This window comes from Lithobates pipiens, unplaced genomic scaffold (genome assembly GCF_037356315.1).
Source record: "Lithobates pipiens isolate NorthernLeopardFrog02 unplaced genomic scaffold, aLitPip1_a1.2 Scaffold_16, whole genome shotgun sequence".
Lineage (NCBI taxonomy): Eukaryota > Metazoa > Chordata > Amphibia > Anura > Ranidae > Lithobates > Lithobates pipiens.
Window position 1 is genome coordinate 368,164,841 of NW_027507748.1, and position 21,834 is coordinate 368,186,674.

Genomic DNA, 21,834 nt, shown 5'->3' on the forward strand with positions numbered 1-21,834 from the left:
TCTTTGTGATTCTAATGTCTACATACATTTCCAATCTCAACAAAGCTACATGGTAGAAAGAGAGCTGCAATTAGCAGCATATTATAACACATTGTGTTAATTGCCAGGTTTACTGTAGGTTAGAACACTAGAATTTGCTCAATTAAACAACAAAGAATGCTGTACAAATGTGTGAAGTGACTGCATACATTGTAACACTGTAAACCATTTTATATACTATAGAAAACTGCCATTATGTATCTGACTGATGGGTGTTTATTGCGGCACACTCTGACAGACCCTGATCTCCTGAAATTCAGTACAATTGTTCTGGATGAAGCTCATGAACGAAGTTTAAGTACTGTAAGTATATGTGCAAGTCCACACTAACCAGATAGCGTTTTTTTTTATGTTTGTTTTTTGTAGCCAGTACTTTTTCTGCTTTATATGCTTTGATGTACCGTATAATAATAGATTGTGTATGTGCTCTGATAAAAGTTACCCTTCAAAAAAACTTGATTCTTTATACAGTTGTAAATATGCATGTATATGTAAGCCTCTGTATTTGCTCATGATATGTAGGCTCCATTTTCTGTAGTAGTAGAACATACCATTAAAGAGGAAGTAAAGGCTATTTAAAAACATAAAAAAAATGCAACCTGCAAGGCAAAGGCATAATGAGCTAGTATGCATAGTATACTAGCTCATTATGAATAACTTACCTGAGAACGAAGCCCCTGAAGCAGTCCTCCGTCTTCATCTTTGCCGCTGCCATGTATCCCAGAGTGACTTTCGGGGTTTTGCTGCTCCGGCGAATCGCTGTGATTCGCCGGAGTCGCGATGACGTCACTCCCGTGCATGCGCATGGGAGCCGACGCGAGATCGGCATATCGCCGTGATCTGCGGCCTGCTCAGTGCGCCTGTCTACGGCGCATGCGCCTGTCTTTTTGTAAATATCTCCTAAACTGTATAGGTTTAGGAGATATTTCTTTGACCTACAGGTAAGCCTTAATCTAGGCTTACCTGTAGGTCAAAGTGGTTTGTAAGGGTTTACAACCACTTTAAAAATAAATTCAAAATTGCACTCAAAATTAACTCCATGTTACATAGTTAGTCAGGTTGAAAAAAGACACAAGTCCATCCAGTTCAACCTTAAAAACAAATAAATAAAATAAAAAATAATCGTACAATCCAGATACCCAATTTTATGCCCACAATTGATCCAGAGGAAGGCGAAAAAAAAACCCAGCAGAGCATGCTCCAATTTGCTACAGCAGGGGAAAAAAATTCCTTCCTGATCCCCCAATAGGCGATCGGATTTTCCCTGGATCAACTTTACCTATGTTAGTACCTAGTTATATTATGTACCATCAGGAAAGTATCCAAGCCTTTCTTAAAGCAGTCTACTGAACTGGCCAGAACCACCTCTGGCGGGAGTCTATTCCACATTTTCACAGCTCTAACTGTGAAGAAACCTTTCCGTACTTGAAGATGAAATCTCTTTTCCTCTAGACGTAAAGAGTGCCCCCGTGTCCTCTGGGTTGACCGTACAGAGAACAACTCAACACCAAGTTCACTATATGGACCCCTAATGTATTTGAACATGTTGATCATATCCCCCCTTAATCTCCTCTTCTCAAGAGTGAATAAATTTAGTTCCTCTAATCTCTCCTCATAGCTGAGTTCCTCCATGCCTCTTATCAGTTTGGTTGCCCTTCTCTGCACTTTCTCCAGTTCCCCGATATCCTTTTTGAGAACTGGTGCCCAAAACTGAACGGCATATTCCAGGTGAGGTCTTACTAATGATTTGAACAGGGGCAAAATTATATCTCTTTCTCTGGAGTCCATACCTCTCTTAATACAAGAAAGGACTTTGCTCGCTTTGCAAACAGCAGTTTGGCATTGCATGTTGTTATTGAGCTTATGGTCTACCAAAACCCCCAGATCCTTCTCCACTATGGATTCCCCCAGTTGTACTCCCCCTAGCATGTATGATGCATGCATATTCTTAGGCCCCACGTGCATAACTTTACATTTATCAACATTAAAGCTCATCTGCCACATAGTCGCCAAATTAGACAGTGTATTGAGGTCGGCTTGTAAATTGGAGACATCCTGTAAAGACGTTATTCCACTGCATATCTTGGTGTCATCTGCAAAGACAGAAATATTACTTTTGATCCCAGACCCAATATCATTTATAAAGATGTTAAAAAGTAAGGGTCCCAACACTGAACCTTGGGGTACACCACTGATAACCTTAGACCATTCAGAGTAAGAGTCATTAACCACTACTCTCTGAATTCTGTCTTCTTTTTTTTCCATTAAACAGGTAATGTTTATTGAACATTATTGCAGAGATTACAATCACAGTAGCATACACCGAACATTCAAAAGGTGTTGCGTCATAACCATAACAGTAGATAAAAGACATTTCTCCATTACAGTAGCCATTATGTATCACAGCCAAGGAAAGTCCTAACATCGACATGTTATTTACTGCAACATTACATCAAATTCCCTCATCACATGTGGCAGCCTCCTGCAGCCATCTATCCCAAATTCTATGATATTTAGCTGGGCAACCCCTATTTTTATATAAGAATTTTTTATATGGGAGCATACAGTTAACTTCCCGTTTCCAGTCCTCAACCCGGGGTGGAAGGGGCCTCATCCACTGTCTAGCTATCACTTTTCGAACAGAAAACAAGGTTTCCTGCAGGAAAGTGTTGGTAACTTTATCTAATACGTCAGGAAATATCCCTAGTAGACAGGGTTTGGGGTCGAGAGCCAAGGGCGAGCCCATAACATCATGTAGAAATGATACTACTTGTTTCCAAAGTTCCTGCAGTTTGGGGCAAGACCAGATAAGATGGAAGAACGTCCCAGTCTCAAAAGTACACATCGGGCAGAGCACAGATTGATTCGTATTATATTTGGCGGTCCTGAGGGGGGTGAGGTATGCTTTATGCATGTAAATCTGAGAAAGCCTGTCTTGGAGCCTAGGGGACACCAACTTGCACGTCTCCAGAGCCTCTTCCCATTCCTCGTCTGTCAGTTCACCCACATCACCCTCCCAGCGGGACTTCAGAGCATACGCTAGTCTCGCCGAGACGGGGGCCGTAAGCATACTATAAAAGCACAAGATAAGCTTTTTGGGATCAGTATCCTTCACTATGGCTACAATAGGATTGGGAGCAGGCCGAGGCAATGACTGCGGAAATTGTGCTCTAAGTGCATGCTGAACCTGTAGGTACTGAAATAGCATAGTGTTTGGAATGCCAAATTCCTCCTGCAGCGCCTGAAACGTTTTAATAGTGCCATGGTGAATCAGGTGATGCAGGTAGTATATTCCCCTCGATACCCATAACTGAACACCCTGGATCTTTTGAAGTTCCGGCAATTGTTTGTTATGCCAAAGTGGGGTATAGTCATTTGGTGATGTAACATTCAATTTAGTGGATGCCAGATCCCAAATCCTTCTGTAATGAAAAAGCATGGAGTGTTTACCTGGCTCCACTGCTGAGCTCCCCGCCCCCGTCGAGACAGCAGCTATCGGATCATCTGCAATTTGTGCCCAAGTAGGGCAGAGAAGGGTAAGAAAACGTTGTTTATCAGTCTTGTCTACATGAAAAAGCTGGGACAGTTGTGAGGCAACATAGTAGTGATTTAGATCTGGAAGAGCCATGCCCCCCATATCAGTCGGGCTTTTCAAAGCCTGCCAAGCAAGCTTGTGTCTATTATTCCCCCATACAAAGGGCCTAAGGAGACTTTCAAGGGATTTAAAATATTTCAGCGGCAAGTATACCGGGGCATGCCACAACACATACAGTACTTTAGGTAATAGGACCATTTTAATCAGATTAACGCGCCCCCAAACCCCAAGGGGGAGGCGAGACCAGGCCTGAATCTTGGTACGCACCAGGGAGAATAATGGTTCTACATTCAGCGCAATGTAATCTGCTGGATTCCTAGAGACATATACACCCAGATACTTAATAGTGCCAACTCGCTGAAGAGGCAGACTGGCCTGAGATTCTGACTGTGGAAAACTGTCAATAGGTAAAATTTGGGATTTTTCCCAGTTTATACGAAGACCAGAAAAGCTACCAAACCACTCTATCATGTGCAGGGCCTTTGCGAGGGAAGGGCCAGAGTCCGCCAGGTATAACAGCGTGTCATCAGCGTATTGACTGATTTTTTCCGTTAGTCGACCCATCGTCAGTCCCCTGATTGCAGGGTCCGCACGAATCGACACCGCTAAAGGTTCAGCAGCCAAGGCATATAGTAGCGGGGACAGTGGGCACCCCTGTCTGGTACCCCTACTAAGGCCAAACGCCCAGGAGGACCACCCATTCGCCACCACCTTAGCCGTTGGGTGATAATACAGCAGCCTCACCCACCAGATAAAGTTCGGGCCAAAACCGTATCCCGCTAGACACTTCCACAAATACTCCCATTCCACTGAGTCAAATGCCTTAGCCGTGTCAAGTGTCACTACCACACGCTCACCCACCGCCTCATGCGTTGCCTGTAGATTTATATAAAGCCTGCGTAGATTGAACGACGTATTCCGCCCCGGCATAAAGCCCGCCTGGTCAGCCTGAATCAGGTTAAGGATCATTCCGTTCAATCTAGTAGCGAGTATTTTAGCTAAAATCTTAATATCCACCTGCAATAGGGAGATTGGGCGGTATGATTCCGGGAAACCCGGATCTTTTCCAGGTTTGGGAATCAAAACTATCGTTGCCTCCCTCATGGACGGAGGCAATGTCAGTGTATCAAAAAGACTCCCGTAGAGGGCGAGAAGCCTAGGCGCCAGCACGTCTTGGTATCGGGAATAAAATTCAATGGGAAGACCATCTGACCACGGCGACTTGGATTTTGCAAATTCCGCAATAGCACCCACTATTTCATCGGTGGTCAGGGGAGCCTCCAGAGCCTGCACCTGTTCCTCCGTAACTTGGGGGAGGGAGACCTGAGCCAAAAAGCTGTCCATCGGAGTGGTGTCGTCTGAGATTGTAGTGGTGTATAAGTCCGCAAAAAAGTCCCGAAATCTAGCTGTCACCTCAGAAGGGTCCGTGATCATTGTATCACCCTGACCCCGCAAAGAAATAACAACCGGGGGCCTGTCTTCCCTGTGCACAAAATATGCTAGCAACTTACCAGCTCTTTCCCCGGATTCAAAATATTTTTGTTTGGTAAAAAAAAGTTTCTGTCGGGCCTTGTCGTGGTGCAGCTGGGAAACCACTCTCGACTGTAGTCTAAGTGCATCAGCGTTTGCCGTAGACGGGTCATCTATGTAGGTGTGTTCCATGGAGCTCAAATCTGCCTCAGCCTCAATAATGACAGTAGCCGAGTCAGCTTTGAGCCTATTAATGTGGGCAGTCAGCACCGATCGAGCGTGTAATTTAAATGTATCCCACACTGCTGGAACTGAGGCCGTGTGGTCATTGTCCTCAAAATTTTTTATCCACTCCGCCTCAATAGTGTCATCTTCGGGTAATAACGTCAGCCAGAACGGATTTAGCCGCCATGCCCGCGGAGGCCTACCTAGGGGTACGTCAAGCACTACAGAGTAGGGGCTGTGGTCCGAAAGTAGTCTGGGGCAGAACAATACTTCCCTGAGTCTGGGAGTGAGTTGTTGAGATATTAGTATAAAGTCAATACGGGAGAGAGAACCATGTGTGGGTGAGAAGCATGAATACTCCTTCTTTTGAGGGAATTTGTGTCTCCAAGTGTCCACTAGGTGAATGGTGGTTATAAGCCTGGACAACCTAGTGGTCCCAGCTTGCCCCATCATCAACTCGGGGGGTTTGAGCCTATCCAGGGAAGGGTTAAGCGTAGTGTTGAAATCCCCCAGCCAGATAACAGGAACCGCCGGATGTCTGGACATGAAAGACAGTCCCTCAACAACCAACGTCATGGTAAATGGAGGGGGGATATAAAAGGCCATAATAAGGTAGGGTTCCCCATACAATTTAGCATGTAGAAAAACAAACCTGCCCTGTGGGTCAGTAAGAATTTCGCAAAGTTCAAATTGGACAGACTTAGCTACAAGTACCGAAACCCCCCTCGAATGAGACGTGTAGGTGGAATGAAATGCCCACCCAATCCAAGGGCGTTTAAGGGCCATCTGCAGTCCACCCTCCACATGGGTCTCAACTAGCACCATCACTTCCGCCCTTTGCTTTTTGAGGAACGTGAAGGCTGCCGCGCGCTTAATTTTATCACGCAGGCCCCTCACGTTCCAGGTAAGAAACCGTATAGATGCCATATAGAGTCATATAAAGTAATGAGTGCAGTCGGCTTTCCCCCTAACAGCCCTCCCCAATTCAGTTGTGCTTGATCAAGCCCAATCAGGGGCTGCATATGCAGTAGTGGTAAAAAACATTCTGTAAAAGCAACACTTAGTCCAGATACATACTTCAACTTATTTATAGTAATCTTCTGCATGGAAACCCTAACCAAACCTCCCCCCTCCCCCCACCCTACCCTGCACCAACCCCAACTTGTGCGGGCATATTCCCTGAAAAACCAAACATGCCTGGCTGGGAAATCCAGTTTCATTAAGTCAATAAGAAAATTTAGAACAATAAGTCTGAAAGAGGGTCGCGGCCACCGGTACCAGAGGACAAGGCAGAATAGAGCCCCCTGTATAACAGCACACAGTGGTGACCCGGGTAGATAGGCAAAAGTGTCAGTTGCTGTCCAGTCCCAGTGACCAGCTCCCACATAACAAGAAGAAGTCCCAGCAGACAATGGAGCAGTTTTCCGCTGCACCGTGCAATTAGACCGTAGGTCTAACATGTCTCCCCTTGCTCCGGGAGAAAAAAGAAGAAAGAAAAGAAAGGAAAAGCAAAATTGTTGAAACAAAACAAACAGGTATGTATTACAGAAAAGGTCCCTCAACAGGGACACTAAGAAAAAAGGGAAAAAATTGATCCATGAACGTTGACACCATCAGCAGGCGCATAAGTCCCGGAATCGGAAAGTTCAGCACATCTCAAAGTAGAAAGGGCATAAGGGTAACATACGCCTCAGATGCAAGCACCCTAGCGACAATAGAGCAGCAAAGAGAGATCAGGCAACTTGCCACAGTTCCAGGACACCAGGGGACAAATAGAAGAAAAAAAAAGGGTGTTAGCTCACTCGTCCCAAAGGGTCTCAGGCAGCTCCATCTTGAGGCACTCTGCGTTCCAGCCATGCTATGACCTCTCTGGGTTGTTCAAAGAAGAGCGCCCGGTCTCCTGCCTCCACCCTGAGGCGTGCTGGGAATAGCATAGAGTATTTCACTTGCTGTGCACGTAGTAATCTTTTGGCCTCCATGAAACTCTGTCGGCGTTTCTGGACGTCCGCGGAAAAATCAGGAGAGATTGCAACTTTAGTATTGCCCACAGGGATATTACCCTTTTCCCGGGCCATGCGGAGGGCAGCATCTCTGTCCTTATAGTTCAGGAGTTTTGCAATAAAGGTGCGTGGAGGTGCACCCTGCGGGGGAGGCCTGGCAGGCATACGATGCGCGCGTTCAACCGCCAGCATGGGGGAAAAAGACTCGGCCATAGGTACTTATCAGCAATTGTTCCAGAAAAGTTGTGGGGTCCTTACCTTCAGCCCCCTCCGGAAGACCAATCAATCGGATGTTGCATCTACGTATGCGATTTTTCCATTTCGTCTTGTTTAGCAATCAGGAGGTCTATTTGCTTCTGCATGTGGTCAGCATCATTTTGTAGTGGTGGGAGAGCGTCTTCCACATTGCTAATACGGGTCTCAGTGTCCCTTACCCGGTCACGCAGTTTCTGAAAGTCCTGTCTCAATAAAGAGATGTCCATTTGCACTTCCTCAATTTGGGATGTAAGGGACGTGCGGCATAATGTAATGGCTTCAAGAAGCCTGTCCGTGTCTCCCGCCACACGCGGCCCTCCCGGCTCCTCCGCGCCGCCATTTTCCTCCCCCTCCTCACTCACATGTCGGCGGTATTGTGACAACCGCGCCGCCGCCGATCGTTGGGATTTCGAGGGAGACATATGCGCCGGAATGGAGGGACGTCTGCCAGATGTGTTCAGGTAAGTATCGGTGCTGTGGTGTCACAGGATCAGCGTGGGAGACAGGATTCCTCGGCGGAGCTCCGGAGACACGCGTCCTACTCCATGCAAGGTCAGGCCACGCCCCCCTGAATTCTGTCTTCTAGCCAATTTTCTATCCATTTACAAACTGATATTTCCAAACCAGTAGACTTTACCTTACACATGAGCCGTGTGTGGGGAACTGTATCGAATGCTTTTGCAAAATCCAAGTATACCACGTCCACCGCCACCCCTCTGTCCAAGGTTTTACTTACCTCCTCATAAAAAGAAATCAGATTTGTCTGACAACTTCTGTCTTTCATGAATCCATGTTGTCTGTTGCTTAAAGTGTTTTTGTTCAGCAAGAACTCGTCGATGTGGTCTTTTATTAAACGCTCCAGTATCTTCCCAGCTATAGAAGTTAAGCTAACAGGTCTATAGTTACTTGGTAAAGACTTTGATCCCTTTTTAAATATAGGCACCACGTTCGCCCTGCGCCAATCCAGTGGGACTATTCCCGTCATTAATGAGTCCCTAAAAATTAGATACAATGGCTCTGAAATTACAGAGCTCAATTCTTTTAGGATCCGTGGGTGGATGCCATCAGGGCCAGGTGCTTTATCCACCTTTATTCTATCTAAGTATTTCTGGACCATATCACTTTTGAGCCATTGTGGATCATTTGGGGCTGTGTCACTATCACCCCCATTATGGACATGCGCTCCCCCATGCTCTTTTGTGTACACAGAGCTGAAGAAAGTGATTAATAAATTAGCCTTCTCTTTGTCCCCAGTCACCAACTCTAGATTGTTTTGTAAAGGCCCTACATGCTCAGACTTGACCTTTTTACTATTAGTATATTTGAAGATATATATATATATATATATACATTTATTGTAAATAAAAGTCACATCCACCTGCCTGAACTATTCCATCTAATGTGTTTCTCCCATAATAGGGCTTACTTGTAGCTAATTTATATAATGCTAACTTGTCACAGCAAGTCAAATCCTAGCAAGTAAAATCCTACAAAAGTGTAAAGCCCCATACACACTATTAGATTTTCTGCTGATTTTTGTCTTCAGATTTATCAAAACCATGTAGTGCAAGGGCTTACCTGATTGCATACAAATTGAAACTCCTAAGGTTTGACCTCATATTATATGGTTTTGGTAAATCTGAAGGAAAAAATCAGCTGAAAATCTGATAGTGTGTATGGGGCTTAACCACTTGCTTACTGGGCACTTAAACCCCCCTCAGTCCCAGACCAATTTTCAGCTTTCAGTGCTCTCACATTTTGAATGACAATTACTCAGTCATGCAACACTGTAACCAAATGATTTTTTTGTCCTTTTCTTCATACCAATAGAGCTTTCTTTTGGTGGTATTTGATCACCTCTCGGTTTTTTATTTTCTGCGCTATAAATGAAAAAAGACCGAAAATTTTGAAAAAAAATGAATTTTTCTTCGTTTCTGTGACAAAATTTAGCAAATTAGCAATTTTTCTTCATAAATTTTGGCCACAATTTATACTACTACACATCTTTGGTAAAAATAACCCAAATTTTTGCATATTATATGATCTGTGTGAAATTTATAGAGTCTACAAGCTATGGTGCAAATCATAAAGATTTGCAAAAAAAGATCACATCTGATGTACTAAGGCCTATCTCCATTCTTGAGACCCTAACAAGCCAGGAAAGTACAAATGCCCCCCAAATGACCCCTTTTTGGAAAGTAGACATTCCAATGTATTTAGTAAGAGGCATGGTTAGTTATTTTAAGTTGTCATTTTTTCCCATAATTCTTTGCAAAATTACGATTTTTTTTTTTTTCACAAAATTTTCATTGTAATAGCTTATTTCTCCCACACGGAATGTGCATACCACAAATAACACCCCAAAATACATTCTGCTACTCCTCCTGAGTATAACGATACCACATGTGTGAGACTTTTACACAGCCTGACCACATACAGAGGCCTAATTTTGAAGTAGCACCTTCAGGCATTCTAGGAGCATAAATTACACATTTCATTTCTCAACCACCTATTACAGTTTTGAAGGCCCTGGAACACCAGGGCAATGGAAACGTCCAGAAAATGACCCCATTTTGGAAAGCTAACACCCCAACGTATAATCTATGAGGCATAATGAGTCTTTTCAATGGTTCATTTTTTTCCAGAAGTTTTCGGAAAATGTGGAAAAAAATGAAAACGCATTTTTTTTTACACAAAGTTGTCCGTTTATAAGATATTTCCAACGCATAGCATTTACATAGCAAAAATAACACCCCAAAATACGTTCTACTACTCCTCCTGAGTATAACGATACCAAATGTGTGAGACTTTTACACAGCCTGACCACATACAGAGGCCTAATTTTGAAGTAGCACCTTCAGGCATTCTAAGAGCATAAATTACACATTTCATTTCTCAATCACCTATTACAGTTTTGAAGGCCCTGGAACACCAGGGCAATGGAAACGTCCAGAAAATGACCCCATTTTGGAAAGCTAACACCCCAACGTATAATCTATGAGGCATAATGAGTCTTTTCAATGGTTCATTTTTTTCCAGAAGTTTTCGGAAAATGTGGAAAAAAATGAAAACGCATTTTTTTTTACACAAAGTTGTCCGTTTATAAGATATTTCCAACGCATAGCATTTACATAGCAAAAATAACACCCCAAAATACGTTCTACTACTCCTCCTGAGTATAACAATACCAAATGTGTGAGACTTTTACACAGCCTGACCACATACAGAGGCCTAATTTTGAAGTAGCACCTTCAGGCATTCTAGGAGCATAAATTACACATTTCATTTCTCAACCACCTATTACAGTTTTGAAGGCCCTGGAACACCAGGGCAATGGAAATGTCCAGAAAATGACCCCATTTTGGAAAGCTAACACCCCAACGTATAATCTATGAGGCATAATGAGTCTTTTCAATGGTTAATTTTTTTCCAGAAGTTTTCGGAAAATGTGGAAAAAAATGAAAACGCATTTTTTTTTACACAAAGTTGTCAGTTTATAAGATATTTCCAATGCATAGCATTTACATAGCAAAAATAACACCCCAAAATACGTTCTACTACTCCTCCTGAGTATAACGATACCACATGTGTGAGACTTTTACACAGCCTGACCAAATACAGAGGCGCAACATGCAAGAAACACCGTCGGCGTTCCAGGGACACAGCCTGCACATACCAAGAATTACACCCCCAAATACATTATGCTGAGCAAAGGGTAAAGAAAAGATTACCTGTGGTTTTAGAAGCGCAGTTGTCCACAGGAGGATATCACTGGTCCAGGCAGCAGGCAGGGACTTGGTCAGCAACAGCGAACACAGTTTTTCAGGCAGCAGGCAGGGATACTGTCCATATTACAGTCCAGGGTTAGTGCAGAGATGTCAGCAGTGCCAAAAATATTGGTCCTGGTAGTAGGCAGGTCCTTGTGGTGTGGTCAGTGCGGCATGATGGCAGTAAGTCCTACAGGCAGCAGACAAAAGTAGAGCCTCGTTCAGGACAGAATGGGGATAGGGGTAGAGGCTTCTCCCTCCCAAATCTCTTTGAAGCCTCCGAGTCTCCAGACCCTAATCTAGGAATAAGAAAACAAAGAAAATTGTTTTCTTCTTCCAGAAAAACTATACTGGAGCCCCTCACATATGTGAGACCTCGTGTTGAATCCCACTAGTCCAGTTGCAGAATACAAGATCAGTCCAAGAGGCAGGCAAATATCGTGGTCAAACAGTCCAAGGTCAGTTCCAGATCAGGCAGAGATATATACAGAATCGTTAGACAGAAGCATGGTCGAATAACAGTCCAGGGTCAGTTCCAGATGAGGCAGAGGTATGTACAGAATCGTTAGGCAGAAGCGTGGTCGAATAACAGTCCAGGGTCAGTTCCAGATCAGGCAGCGGTATGTACAGAATCGGCAGGCATAAGAGTGGTCAAATAACAAGCCAGGGTCCGTTACAGAGCAGGCAGTGGCATAAGGGGTGTGAAGGTGTATGAAGGCAGGAACTGAGGATTATGTTTACCATACTTCACTAAAAATTTATTGAAGTATGGTAACGCCGAAAACAGTCGCCTATACAGAGGCCTGGTTGGGAAGGACATTGTGCACAATAATAACATGTGTCTCTTCTGACTCCTGCTTTGGTACACACCTTACATCTTTTTTGGCGTCTTTTGCCTGCTGGTGTGGGGGGAATTTTATCCGGAAAGTGGCGCTCGGAGAGTCGACTAACAACGTCTGATCTGATATTTTCTGGTGGGCCGTTTGGGAAAATAAGGGCTGTGAAAACTTCCTCCTGGTAGCCAAAGAAACGTTTGGGGTTTTGGGTGGCGTTGCTGTAAATTACATATGAATTGTAAATGGCCAATTGAAAAAAATAAATTACTACTTTTTTGTACCAATGATATGTCCGTCTTGAGACCAGATATGGTTCCATCATTTGGTCGTTGAAGTCGACTCCTCCCATGAACAAATTATACTCTGAAATACATTTGGGTTTCTTTACGGGGCCATTCCTTCTGGGGATTTCTACGAAGGTATCGTTGTGGATAGAAGATAACATGTACACATCTCTTCTGTCCCTCCACTTCACTGCCAGAACCTCCTTGTTTCTTAGGCTTGCGGTTTCTCCTTTCCGCAGCTTCTTGTTCACCAGACTTTGAGGAAAGCCCTTCCGGTTCTTTTTTACAGTGCCACATGCTGGCGTCTTCTTCCGGTGAAGGTTGTGGAACAGGGGCAGAGATGTGTAGAAGTTGTCTACATAGAGGTGGTAGCCTTTATCCAGTAGGGGGTATATGAGGTCCCAAACAATTTTTCCGCTGGATCCCAAATAATCCGGACAATTAGGGGGCTGTAGCTGGGTGTCCTTCCCTTCGTACACCTTGAAGGAATATGTGTACCCTGTGGCTCAGTCACATAATTTGTAGACCTTCACCCCATAGCGGGCCCTTTTGCTGGGCATAAATTGCTTCATCCTAAGCCTGCCACTAAATTTAATAAGGGACTCATCCACACATATGTGTTGGTCCGGGGTAAACAATTTGGGGAATATTTCAGAAAAATAATTTAGTATAGGTCGAATTTTGTAAAGGCGGTCATAATTTGGATCATTTCGTGGAAGGCATTGGGAATTGTCACTGAAATGTAAGAACCTCAGGATCATCTGATATCTGCTTCTGGGCATTACCGCGGAGAAGAGCGGTGAGTGGTGGAGGGGGTGGGTTGACCAGTAGGTACGTAATTGTTTTTTTTTGTTGAGTCCCATATTAAATGTGAGGCCTAAAAAAAGCTTGAACTCCTCCACCGTTAGGTCTCTCCATTCGTAGGGACGGGCATAATAGGAGGTCGGATTTTGAAAAATAAATTGTTGTGCATACAGGTTGCACTGGGCCACAATTGATGCCAACATGTCCTCCGTAAAAATTAAATTAAAAAAATCGATGGGGCTAAAATTCTCCGTGTCCACCTGGACTCCTGGCTGGGCGGTGAAAGGGGGAACATTGGCTTCTCCTGAATTAGGAGGAAGCCACAAGGGGTTCTGAAGGGCATAGGGAAGGCCAGCATGGCTCCTAACCCTTTGGGGCTGAGATGACACCCCACTGGTACTTGGCCTTTCTTGCTGGGGCACTGCGGTGCTGGTGGACGGCATTGCGGTGCTGGTGGACGGCACTGCGGTGCTGGTGGACGGCACTGCCTCACTAGAACGCCTTCGCTTGATGGGCCGGATATCTTCCTCCTCGGATTCATCAGTCAGTGTTTCACTGCTGAGGACTGGCTCATAAGTTACGTCTTCAGAATCCGAATCCGAAAAGGAATCGGAAGAGGAGAGCTCCCCGTTGCTCTCGTCGGCCGCAGAAATAATTTGGTACGCCTCCTCAGCGGAAAAGACGCGTTTAGCCATTGTAGCACTGATGGGCACTGATGAGGTGGCACAGATTGGCGTTTTTGAGGTGGCACAGATGGGCGCTTTTGAGGTGGCACAAATGGACACTGATGGGTCGGCACAGATGTGCACTGATTTATTGCACAGATGTGCAGATTTGTTGCACGGATGTGCACTGCTGAGGCGGCAGATGGGCACTGCTGAGGCGGCAGATGGGCACTGCTGAGGCGGCACAGATGGGCACTGCTGAGGCGGCACAGATGGGCACTGCTGAGGCGGCACAGATGGGCACTGCTGAGGCGGCACAGATGGGCACTGCTGAGGCGCAACAGATGGGCACTGATGGGTCGGCACAGATGTGCACTGATTTATTGCACGGATGTGCACTGATTTATTGCACGGATGTGCACTGCTGAGGTGGCAGATGGGCACTGCTGAGGCGGCAGATGGGCACTGCTGAGGCGGCAGATGGGCACTGCTGAGGCGGCAGATGGGCACTGCTGAGGCGGCAGAGATGGGCACTGCTGAGTCGGCACAGATGGGCACTGCTGAGTCGGCAGATGGGCACTGATAGGTCGGCACAGATGTGCACTGATTTATTGCACGGATGTGCACTGATAAGGCAGCAGATGGGCACAGATGGGCACTGCTTAGGCGGCACAGATGGGCACTGCTTAGGCGGCACAGATGGGCACTGCTGAGGCGGCACAGATGGGCACTGCTGAGGCGGCACAGATGGGCACTGCTGAGGCACAGATGGGCACCGATTGGTACAGATGGGCACCGATTGGCACTGGCGGGCACTGGCAGGCACTGGCGGGCACTGGTGGGCACTGGTGGTGCACAGATGGAGCACTGGCGGTGCACAGGTGGCCACAGGTGGGCACAGGTGGGCACTGGCAGGGTAGATCTGGGCACTGGCAGGGTAGATCTGGGCACAGGTGGGGTTTTTAGAAGTTTACTGTCACTTTTTATGTTCAACAAACTCACAGACACCTTCGGTCTCCTCACACGCTATCGCTGTGTGAGGAGACACGTTCGGCAATGGGTGATGATCTCATTTGTTTACATTTGAGATCATCACCCATTGGAGGAGACGATCGCGCTGTAAACGGCCGCTGTGATTGGCCGTTTACAGCGATCTGTGATTGGCTGTGTCCAGCGGACACGGCCAACACAGATTTTCCCCGATGCGCGCTCCCGGGAGCGCGCGGGGAACTCTTAAAGGGGACGACGTCAATAGACGTAGTCCCGGAAATTGAGATCCGCGCTGTAGACGTCTTTTTACTATAGCGCGGATCTCAAGTGGTTAAAGGTAACAATGCTTCTTAAGTACAATATGGTACTTTATGTACTTTTTATAGCCTTTAAAACAACTTCTAATAAATTCCCTTGGGATTAATAAAGCAATCTGAATCTGAATTTGAATTCCTAGAATTAGAGAAGCTTAGCATTCCAGGCCTAGTTTGTGGACACAGACTAGATTCTGCCCAGGGCAGGTCTAAAGGTTTAATTATTTTGCTCCTAAGTACTGCCATTTAGAAGTCCAGTACCTGAGCTACTAAAGCTCTAATATTTAAAATGTATATGTAGGCAATGCCTTGTTAGTGTATTTGGATAGAGTGGAGAAGGGTTAGAGCTCAGTCAAGTTTTTATTTCTGTCTGTGTCTCACTGGGAGGGTTCTCCCCTCTGCCCTTTTGTAATCATTCTAACCAAGAGAGAACATGAGGGGAAATCCAAAATGTTGGCATTGTTCCTAGAACAAAAGGTAAGGTGAGATTTTCCAATGGGGACACCTATTTCAGGGACAGCTTGGTGAGGAATTCCCTTCACTTTGGAAAATTTGTTTGAACTTCCTGTTTCGTTTTGACAGGTAGTAAATATTTCTATGGGGTCTTCCTTGGAGGAGAACATGGTCATCACATTCCCTCTTATGGATGGGCAGAATAGCCACTATCAAGGAATCTGTTGCCCAGAATATTGTACAGTACTACTTTCAGGCTTTATCCATTTCTCACACTTAAAGGATTTCCAGAATTTTATATTGAAATAAATCTGGGGGTCTGGTGGTTGTAGAGTGGCCCACAAAACGTTATATGCCTCCAAATCTTCTGGAAGTTTGGGTGTACCCCACCTTCTGAGATATTACAGAGTAGCAAAATTGACCTATCACAAATTTACTCCACCTTCTATAAACCGGACTGGATCCAATTAGAATCGCAGGAACGACTCCCACACCCTATAGACCTCATGTGGCTCCCATCTAAACATCACAGAACTATACTGTGCCTCACCCTCTCATTTCCTCCACCTATGGGATTCTGTTTGCAAAATAACCCCTTTTTAAATCTGCATGCATACCAGGAGAGCCCCTCTTAGTAACAACCCCTTTTTCCTGCCAGGGCTCTCACCACAACAATAAAAATGATTATTACCTTGCGCCAAAAATCTATACTATAAGTGTGAATAAAGAGCTGCTATCCCTAAACTAGGTGTAATATTGCTAGTACAATTTGAAAAAAAGGTGATAGGGGGCGCTATATGACTAACAAAATCTTAAATACATGTACACATAACCATAGACAAGTATACCTGAATATATACAGTGCGACTATTAAAAAGGATAAACACCTATGTGTTGAACATGTGTACAATTGATGCCTACTATGCAATAATTCAATTGTCAGCCATATCTACACAACATGTGTTGAGGAAAAAAAAAAAAGTAAAACAAGAGCAAAATGTCCAATGTGAAAAACACCAAAAAAAACTTTTGTTCTTCTACTATTGGGGTGAATCACCTTCACCGATTACGTTGTCACCTAAAGTGCTCTATAAATGGATGTCTGCTTACCAGATGGTGTTGACCTTATTAGTTGAAAAAGGCCAATTGAGCCTTAGCAAGATGTTGCTTGCTGAAATTAGATGGAAACCGTAAAAGGGACCTTTCCTCTCCCCCAATGTGGATAAATATGAAGGATACAAAAGGAACTAAAATGGTGTAATCCCATTTATTTTAAAAAATAGATAAAAACAAAAAGCCAAGTGGCTTCTTACATTTAAAAGTGACTTCTCCCGGCACTGAGGCTGATCAGCTTGTCAGATCATATGCAAAGTCCTGCGCTCAGCGTGGTGACTCCACTGCCAGCAACAAGTAACCAGAGGGACCAGAAGTATTGAAATCGCATAACCAAGCACACCTCGATGTGCGTTTCGTATCACGCCTTCAGGAGGCTTTACCTGGGGTTTGAACAAGACCCTATACCAAATTGAACATTTATTATAGACAGTGGGATATGAGTAAGCACTGATTCTAGTGCGAAATGCGTTAGAATTTTTGTACCCTTTTCTTTGCTGTGGACTATTTGATGTGATGTGACCCCCGATTATCAATAAAAACACAGGATTTTATGCCTTTTTCTGGTGTGCGGCTATCCAGAGTTTTTTTTTGCTATTGCCTGCCTATTGCACATGTATTAGCCAGCACCTGGGGCTCCTCGTCAGGAAGAAGGATACCCACCTTGGAGAGCTATCCTGGAGTGGGGGTTTTCTTTACTTCCTTCAAATGCTTGAGATGCCTTCCTACTTTTCTACACACTCTTAAACAACAAAGAGATGACATCACTACAAGAACCTTATTTGAAAACAGATGCATGAGAGTTGAAGGTACCCTGGCCAACATATTGGCATTGTAACGACTCCTTCAAATGTAAACTGCTAAATTACCTCATCATTTGGTGTTGGTGGAAGATTTGAGTATGGAAATGTTACATGAGGATTTGGCTCTAGGACAGACAGGATTTACAAAGGTGTTATTAACACGACCTTATTTGAGGGAAATGTAACAGGTTGTATGTGTATGTATACCTTTATACACTCAGTGACCAATCTCATTGTACCTACAAATGTGAGAACAGCACTTTTAAACAAACCCATCACAGACATTCTTAGCCCTTGTACACACGGTCGGACATTCCGACAACAAAATCCGTCGGATTTTGTCCGAAACTTGTGTTGCATACACACGGTCGGACAAAGTTATCGGAAAATCCGATCGTACGTAACGTGATGACGTTATTTCGTCAGGACGGGACTACGTTCAGGCTAGTAGAAAAATAGCTTTGGTCTAGGAATTTGATCTGAGCATGCGTGGCACTTTGTCGGATCGGAATTCTCTACACACAATCGAACAAAGTCCGATTGGATCATGTTGTCGGAAAGTTTTAGAGCCCAGCTCTAAAACTTTGTCCGACAGATATTCCGATGGAAACAGTCCGATGGAGCCCACACACAGTCGGATTATCCGACAACGCGGTCCGATCGGACATTTTCCATCGGAATGTCCGACCGTGTGTACAAGGGCTTAGACATAGGCAGACCTTTTTCTTTTTATATTTTTAGCAGCGAAAATGTCAATTACTAGAGCAGGGAAAACACAGAATGTTCATATAGCTGGCCTAAAAAAAAAAATTTCTTGGATAGTTCCCCATGAGAAGCTAGCCAGTATTTGAAAAGGTCTGAAATCCTTGGCTAAGCTATTCGCAATCTCCGGTATAAAATATGTGGGGTGTAGAGGCACTGGGATCTGACACGGGAGGAGCAAGCTCTTGAATCTTTTTATTTTTCTTGGTACACACTTTCACCTTCTGTATTCTTCCTTCTTTCTTATTTCCCCCTTCTCTCCCCCCCATTCTTTTTTTTTTTTGTTTCTTTGTTGATGTCATCCTCCTATGTAATTTGGATCACAGATAATTTTTTTTTTCTTCAGTTGTTAGCACTAACTTACATTTGCTAAAGATGTCTGTTAGTGGACTCACCCATTTAGGGCTTGAGAGGTGTTTGGATCATGCCTACCCCTACCAGGCTGTTTGCAGTTTGGGGTACAGGGTTTTCAGTGCCTTATACTATGTTGGTCTTTCTCTATGTCTTAATATAACATACTATGTACACGTTATACAACCTGTTACATATAATGCTTTGCCCTGCATTCTGATCCAAATGAATGTGTGCAAATTCTATAGTGTGTTAAAATAGTAAACACATTGCAAACATAAAATATACCATAATTTCTTTTTAAATTGTAAACTTTCAACTTTAAACCACTAAATGGTGGTTTACTCCAGGATTTGTAAGAAGCCAGCAATCTAATGGCACAGGTGTGTGCTTGCTTCATATGAGAGGCAGAGTTAGAGCTCAGAAACCCACCCTCCTGAGGGGGTCAGTGTATGACAGGAGCTGTGAGGGGTGATTATATGCACCATGGTGTCAAGGTCAGGACAAACAAAGGCCCAAGCCCTAGAGTCCATGAGAGACAAAGCAGCTGGGAAGCTGCAAGGAAAGACACACACAGCTGGGGTGCAATGTCTTTGCATGAACACTGGGACTTGTTTGATGGTCAGGAGGACCAAAAGGTGAGGAGGACCAAGAGGTACTACTCAGAGCAGTAAAGCTGCAACAGAGAGAGGAGGCTGAATGTTATGATTTGTTCATATTGATGGTGAGACCCCCCTGTATGGGAAGACATACCCGTATGAGCTTTTAATGTTCTTTTAAATAAAAGTGGCATGGAATAAACTCACTGTTTTTGGTACTATCACTGAGCTACAAAACGTGTCACAATATGTCAAATAAGATATTTGCTTTGCATGCTGATAGAATTCTTATATGCTTTAATTATGTAAATCATGTTGAAAGTGATGACGTGTTTGTTTTTTTGTTTTTTCAAGGATATATTGTTTGGTCTACTAAGAAAACAGTTCCTATCAAAGGATCCTTCAAAAAGGAAGTACCCCCTCAAAGTTATTGTGATGTCTGCCACGCTGGATATTGAACGACTTTCTGAGTTTTTCAATAACTGCCCAGTAGTCACAATTCCAGGAAAAGTCTTTCCAATTAAAGAGAAATTCCTTAACCTTATCGGCCCACGAGACAAGGACAACACTGCGTACATTGCAGAGGTGTGTGATTCAGCACTTCCACATAACTAAAAATAAACACTAGATATATTTGAAAGCGATCTAGTTCTGCATGCACAGTACAGTGACAAAAAAATTTAGTGTATGATGCTCTTTTATGAACCCAGTCAATAAAATCTTTAGGCCCCTTTCACACATGCGGACAGTATGTCCGTATTTCATCCATCCGTTTGTGGATGAAATACGGACATACATGCATCCCTATGGGATAGTGGGTATCTGCGGATGAACATCCGCAGACACCCGCTATTGTCCGCCTCCGCTATGGTCCGATTCTGCAGATGGAGGAAAATCCTATCCGTCTGCAGAGCGGATCGGATGAACACGGACAGACGGGCCGTGCTCATCCGATCCCCATAGAGGAGAATGGAGAGCTGACAGGGCGGTCCCTGCACAGTGTGCGGAGACCGCCCTGTCCGCCGCCGGCTCAGCGGGGACAATGGAGCGATCCCCGCTGAGCGAGCGGATCATCACGGGGCGGATCATTACTGATCCGCCCCGTGTGAAAGGGGCCTTATAATTTTTCACATTTTTAAGTCTGCAGCTTTAACTAAAATAGTGATCCATCTGATAGGGTGGTCCATTATTCAGGCCCTCCCTGTTAGAGAGCGATGATGCTGTGTCCCATGGTTTGTAATCCTGTGTTTTTATTATATGGGCTTGTGATGGAGACTAATGCCGCTTACACACGTTCGGACATTCCAGCCGACTAGGTCTGGCAGACCGGAATCCATCGCACAATTCGATCGTGTGTGCTCCAGCAGACTTTTTTTTCCCCCAAAAGTCCAACGGACCTATAAATGAAACATGTTTCAAATCTGTCCGACGGACTCGGCTTTCTAGCGTGCAAACCGTTCGTCTGTGTGCTAGTCCGACAGATCAAATATGACGCAAGGGCAGCTATTGGCTACTGGCTATTGAACTTCCCTGTTTTGTCCCGTTTATGTCATCACGTTCAAAACTAACGGACTTAGTCCGGTCGTGTGTGGCCAAGTCCGTCCATTCTGAAAGTCGGCGGAGGTCCAACGGAAAGTCCGTCGGGAAGACCATCAGACCTAGTCCGTCGAAAAGTCTGGTCGTGTGTACGGGGCATTAGTGGAAGTTTCAGCACACATGCAGCCATTGTCCGCTTTTGTCACTAACAGGAAACCTACTCTTAGAAATAGATGTGAACAGGAAGTGACTGCAAAGAGTCTTAAAGAGATGAGTAGCATTGATTTGTAACAAAGGATGAATAAACTTAAAACATTTTATTTAAAAAATGCAAAGGTTTTTTAACAGTGCTTTACCTAAATAAAATCTATCCAGCTAGTTAACATCTGCTTTGATTACTTTTTATTTTGTCTCCAGAAGTATCGTATTATGGTAATTTTGTTTTTTCTAGACTGTGAAGATCACAATACAGACGCATTTAAATGAACCTGCTGGGGACATTCTTGTTTTTCTTACAGGTAAGATGATTGAAAAGAAGTACACAATTGCATGTGTTAAATATATCTGTAAATATGATTTATCACATAATTGGTAACAAAAGTGTGATGCCTGTTTTGGTGACACAACAGGAAATGATAGGTAACCTCTCCAAAGCAGACAAGGGCAGCCATACAAACCTTACAGAGATTCTAAGTTGTTCTATTGTGTGAAAACAAAACAAAAATTTTTAGTTTGGCACTTTAAGCATGCACTGTGTGAAGCTGGTCTGTCAATAGCAGCACATCGCACTGTTTATTTTTTCACAGAACTGAAATATCGGGAGTGATGTTTCCATAGAGTTCTATTCACCACAGCAGCTTTGCAATGCAGTGGTTCTCAATGTAACTAACCCACTCTACTGAAAAATGTACTGCATGTGTCTTTTTTTTTTTTTTTTTTTTTTTTGTGCACGCCACCACATCTAGTGTAAATG

The 21,834-nt window shown here is 44.3% G+C and overlaps 1 protein-coding gene across 2 annotated transcripts in view; it reads left to right on the forward strand.

The window, feature by feature from the left end:
- DHX40 (DEAH-box helicase 40) overlaps window positions 1–21,834 on the forward strand; it is a 107,170-nt gene that overhangs the window by 18,979 nt on the left and 66,357 nt on the right. For both annotated transcript variants that reach the window (XM_077482107.1, XM_077482106.1), the window contains exons 4-6: window positions 223–342; window positions 19,680–19,910; window positions 21,313–21,379. In XM_077482107.1, the coding sequence (XP_077338233.1) occupies window positions 223–342; window positions 19,680–19,910; window positions 21,313–21,379 (418 nt within the window). The remainder of the gene's footprint in view (window positions 1–222; window positions 343–19,679; window positions 19,911–21,312; window positions 21,380–21,834) is intronic.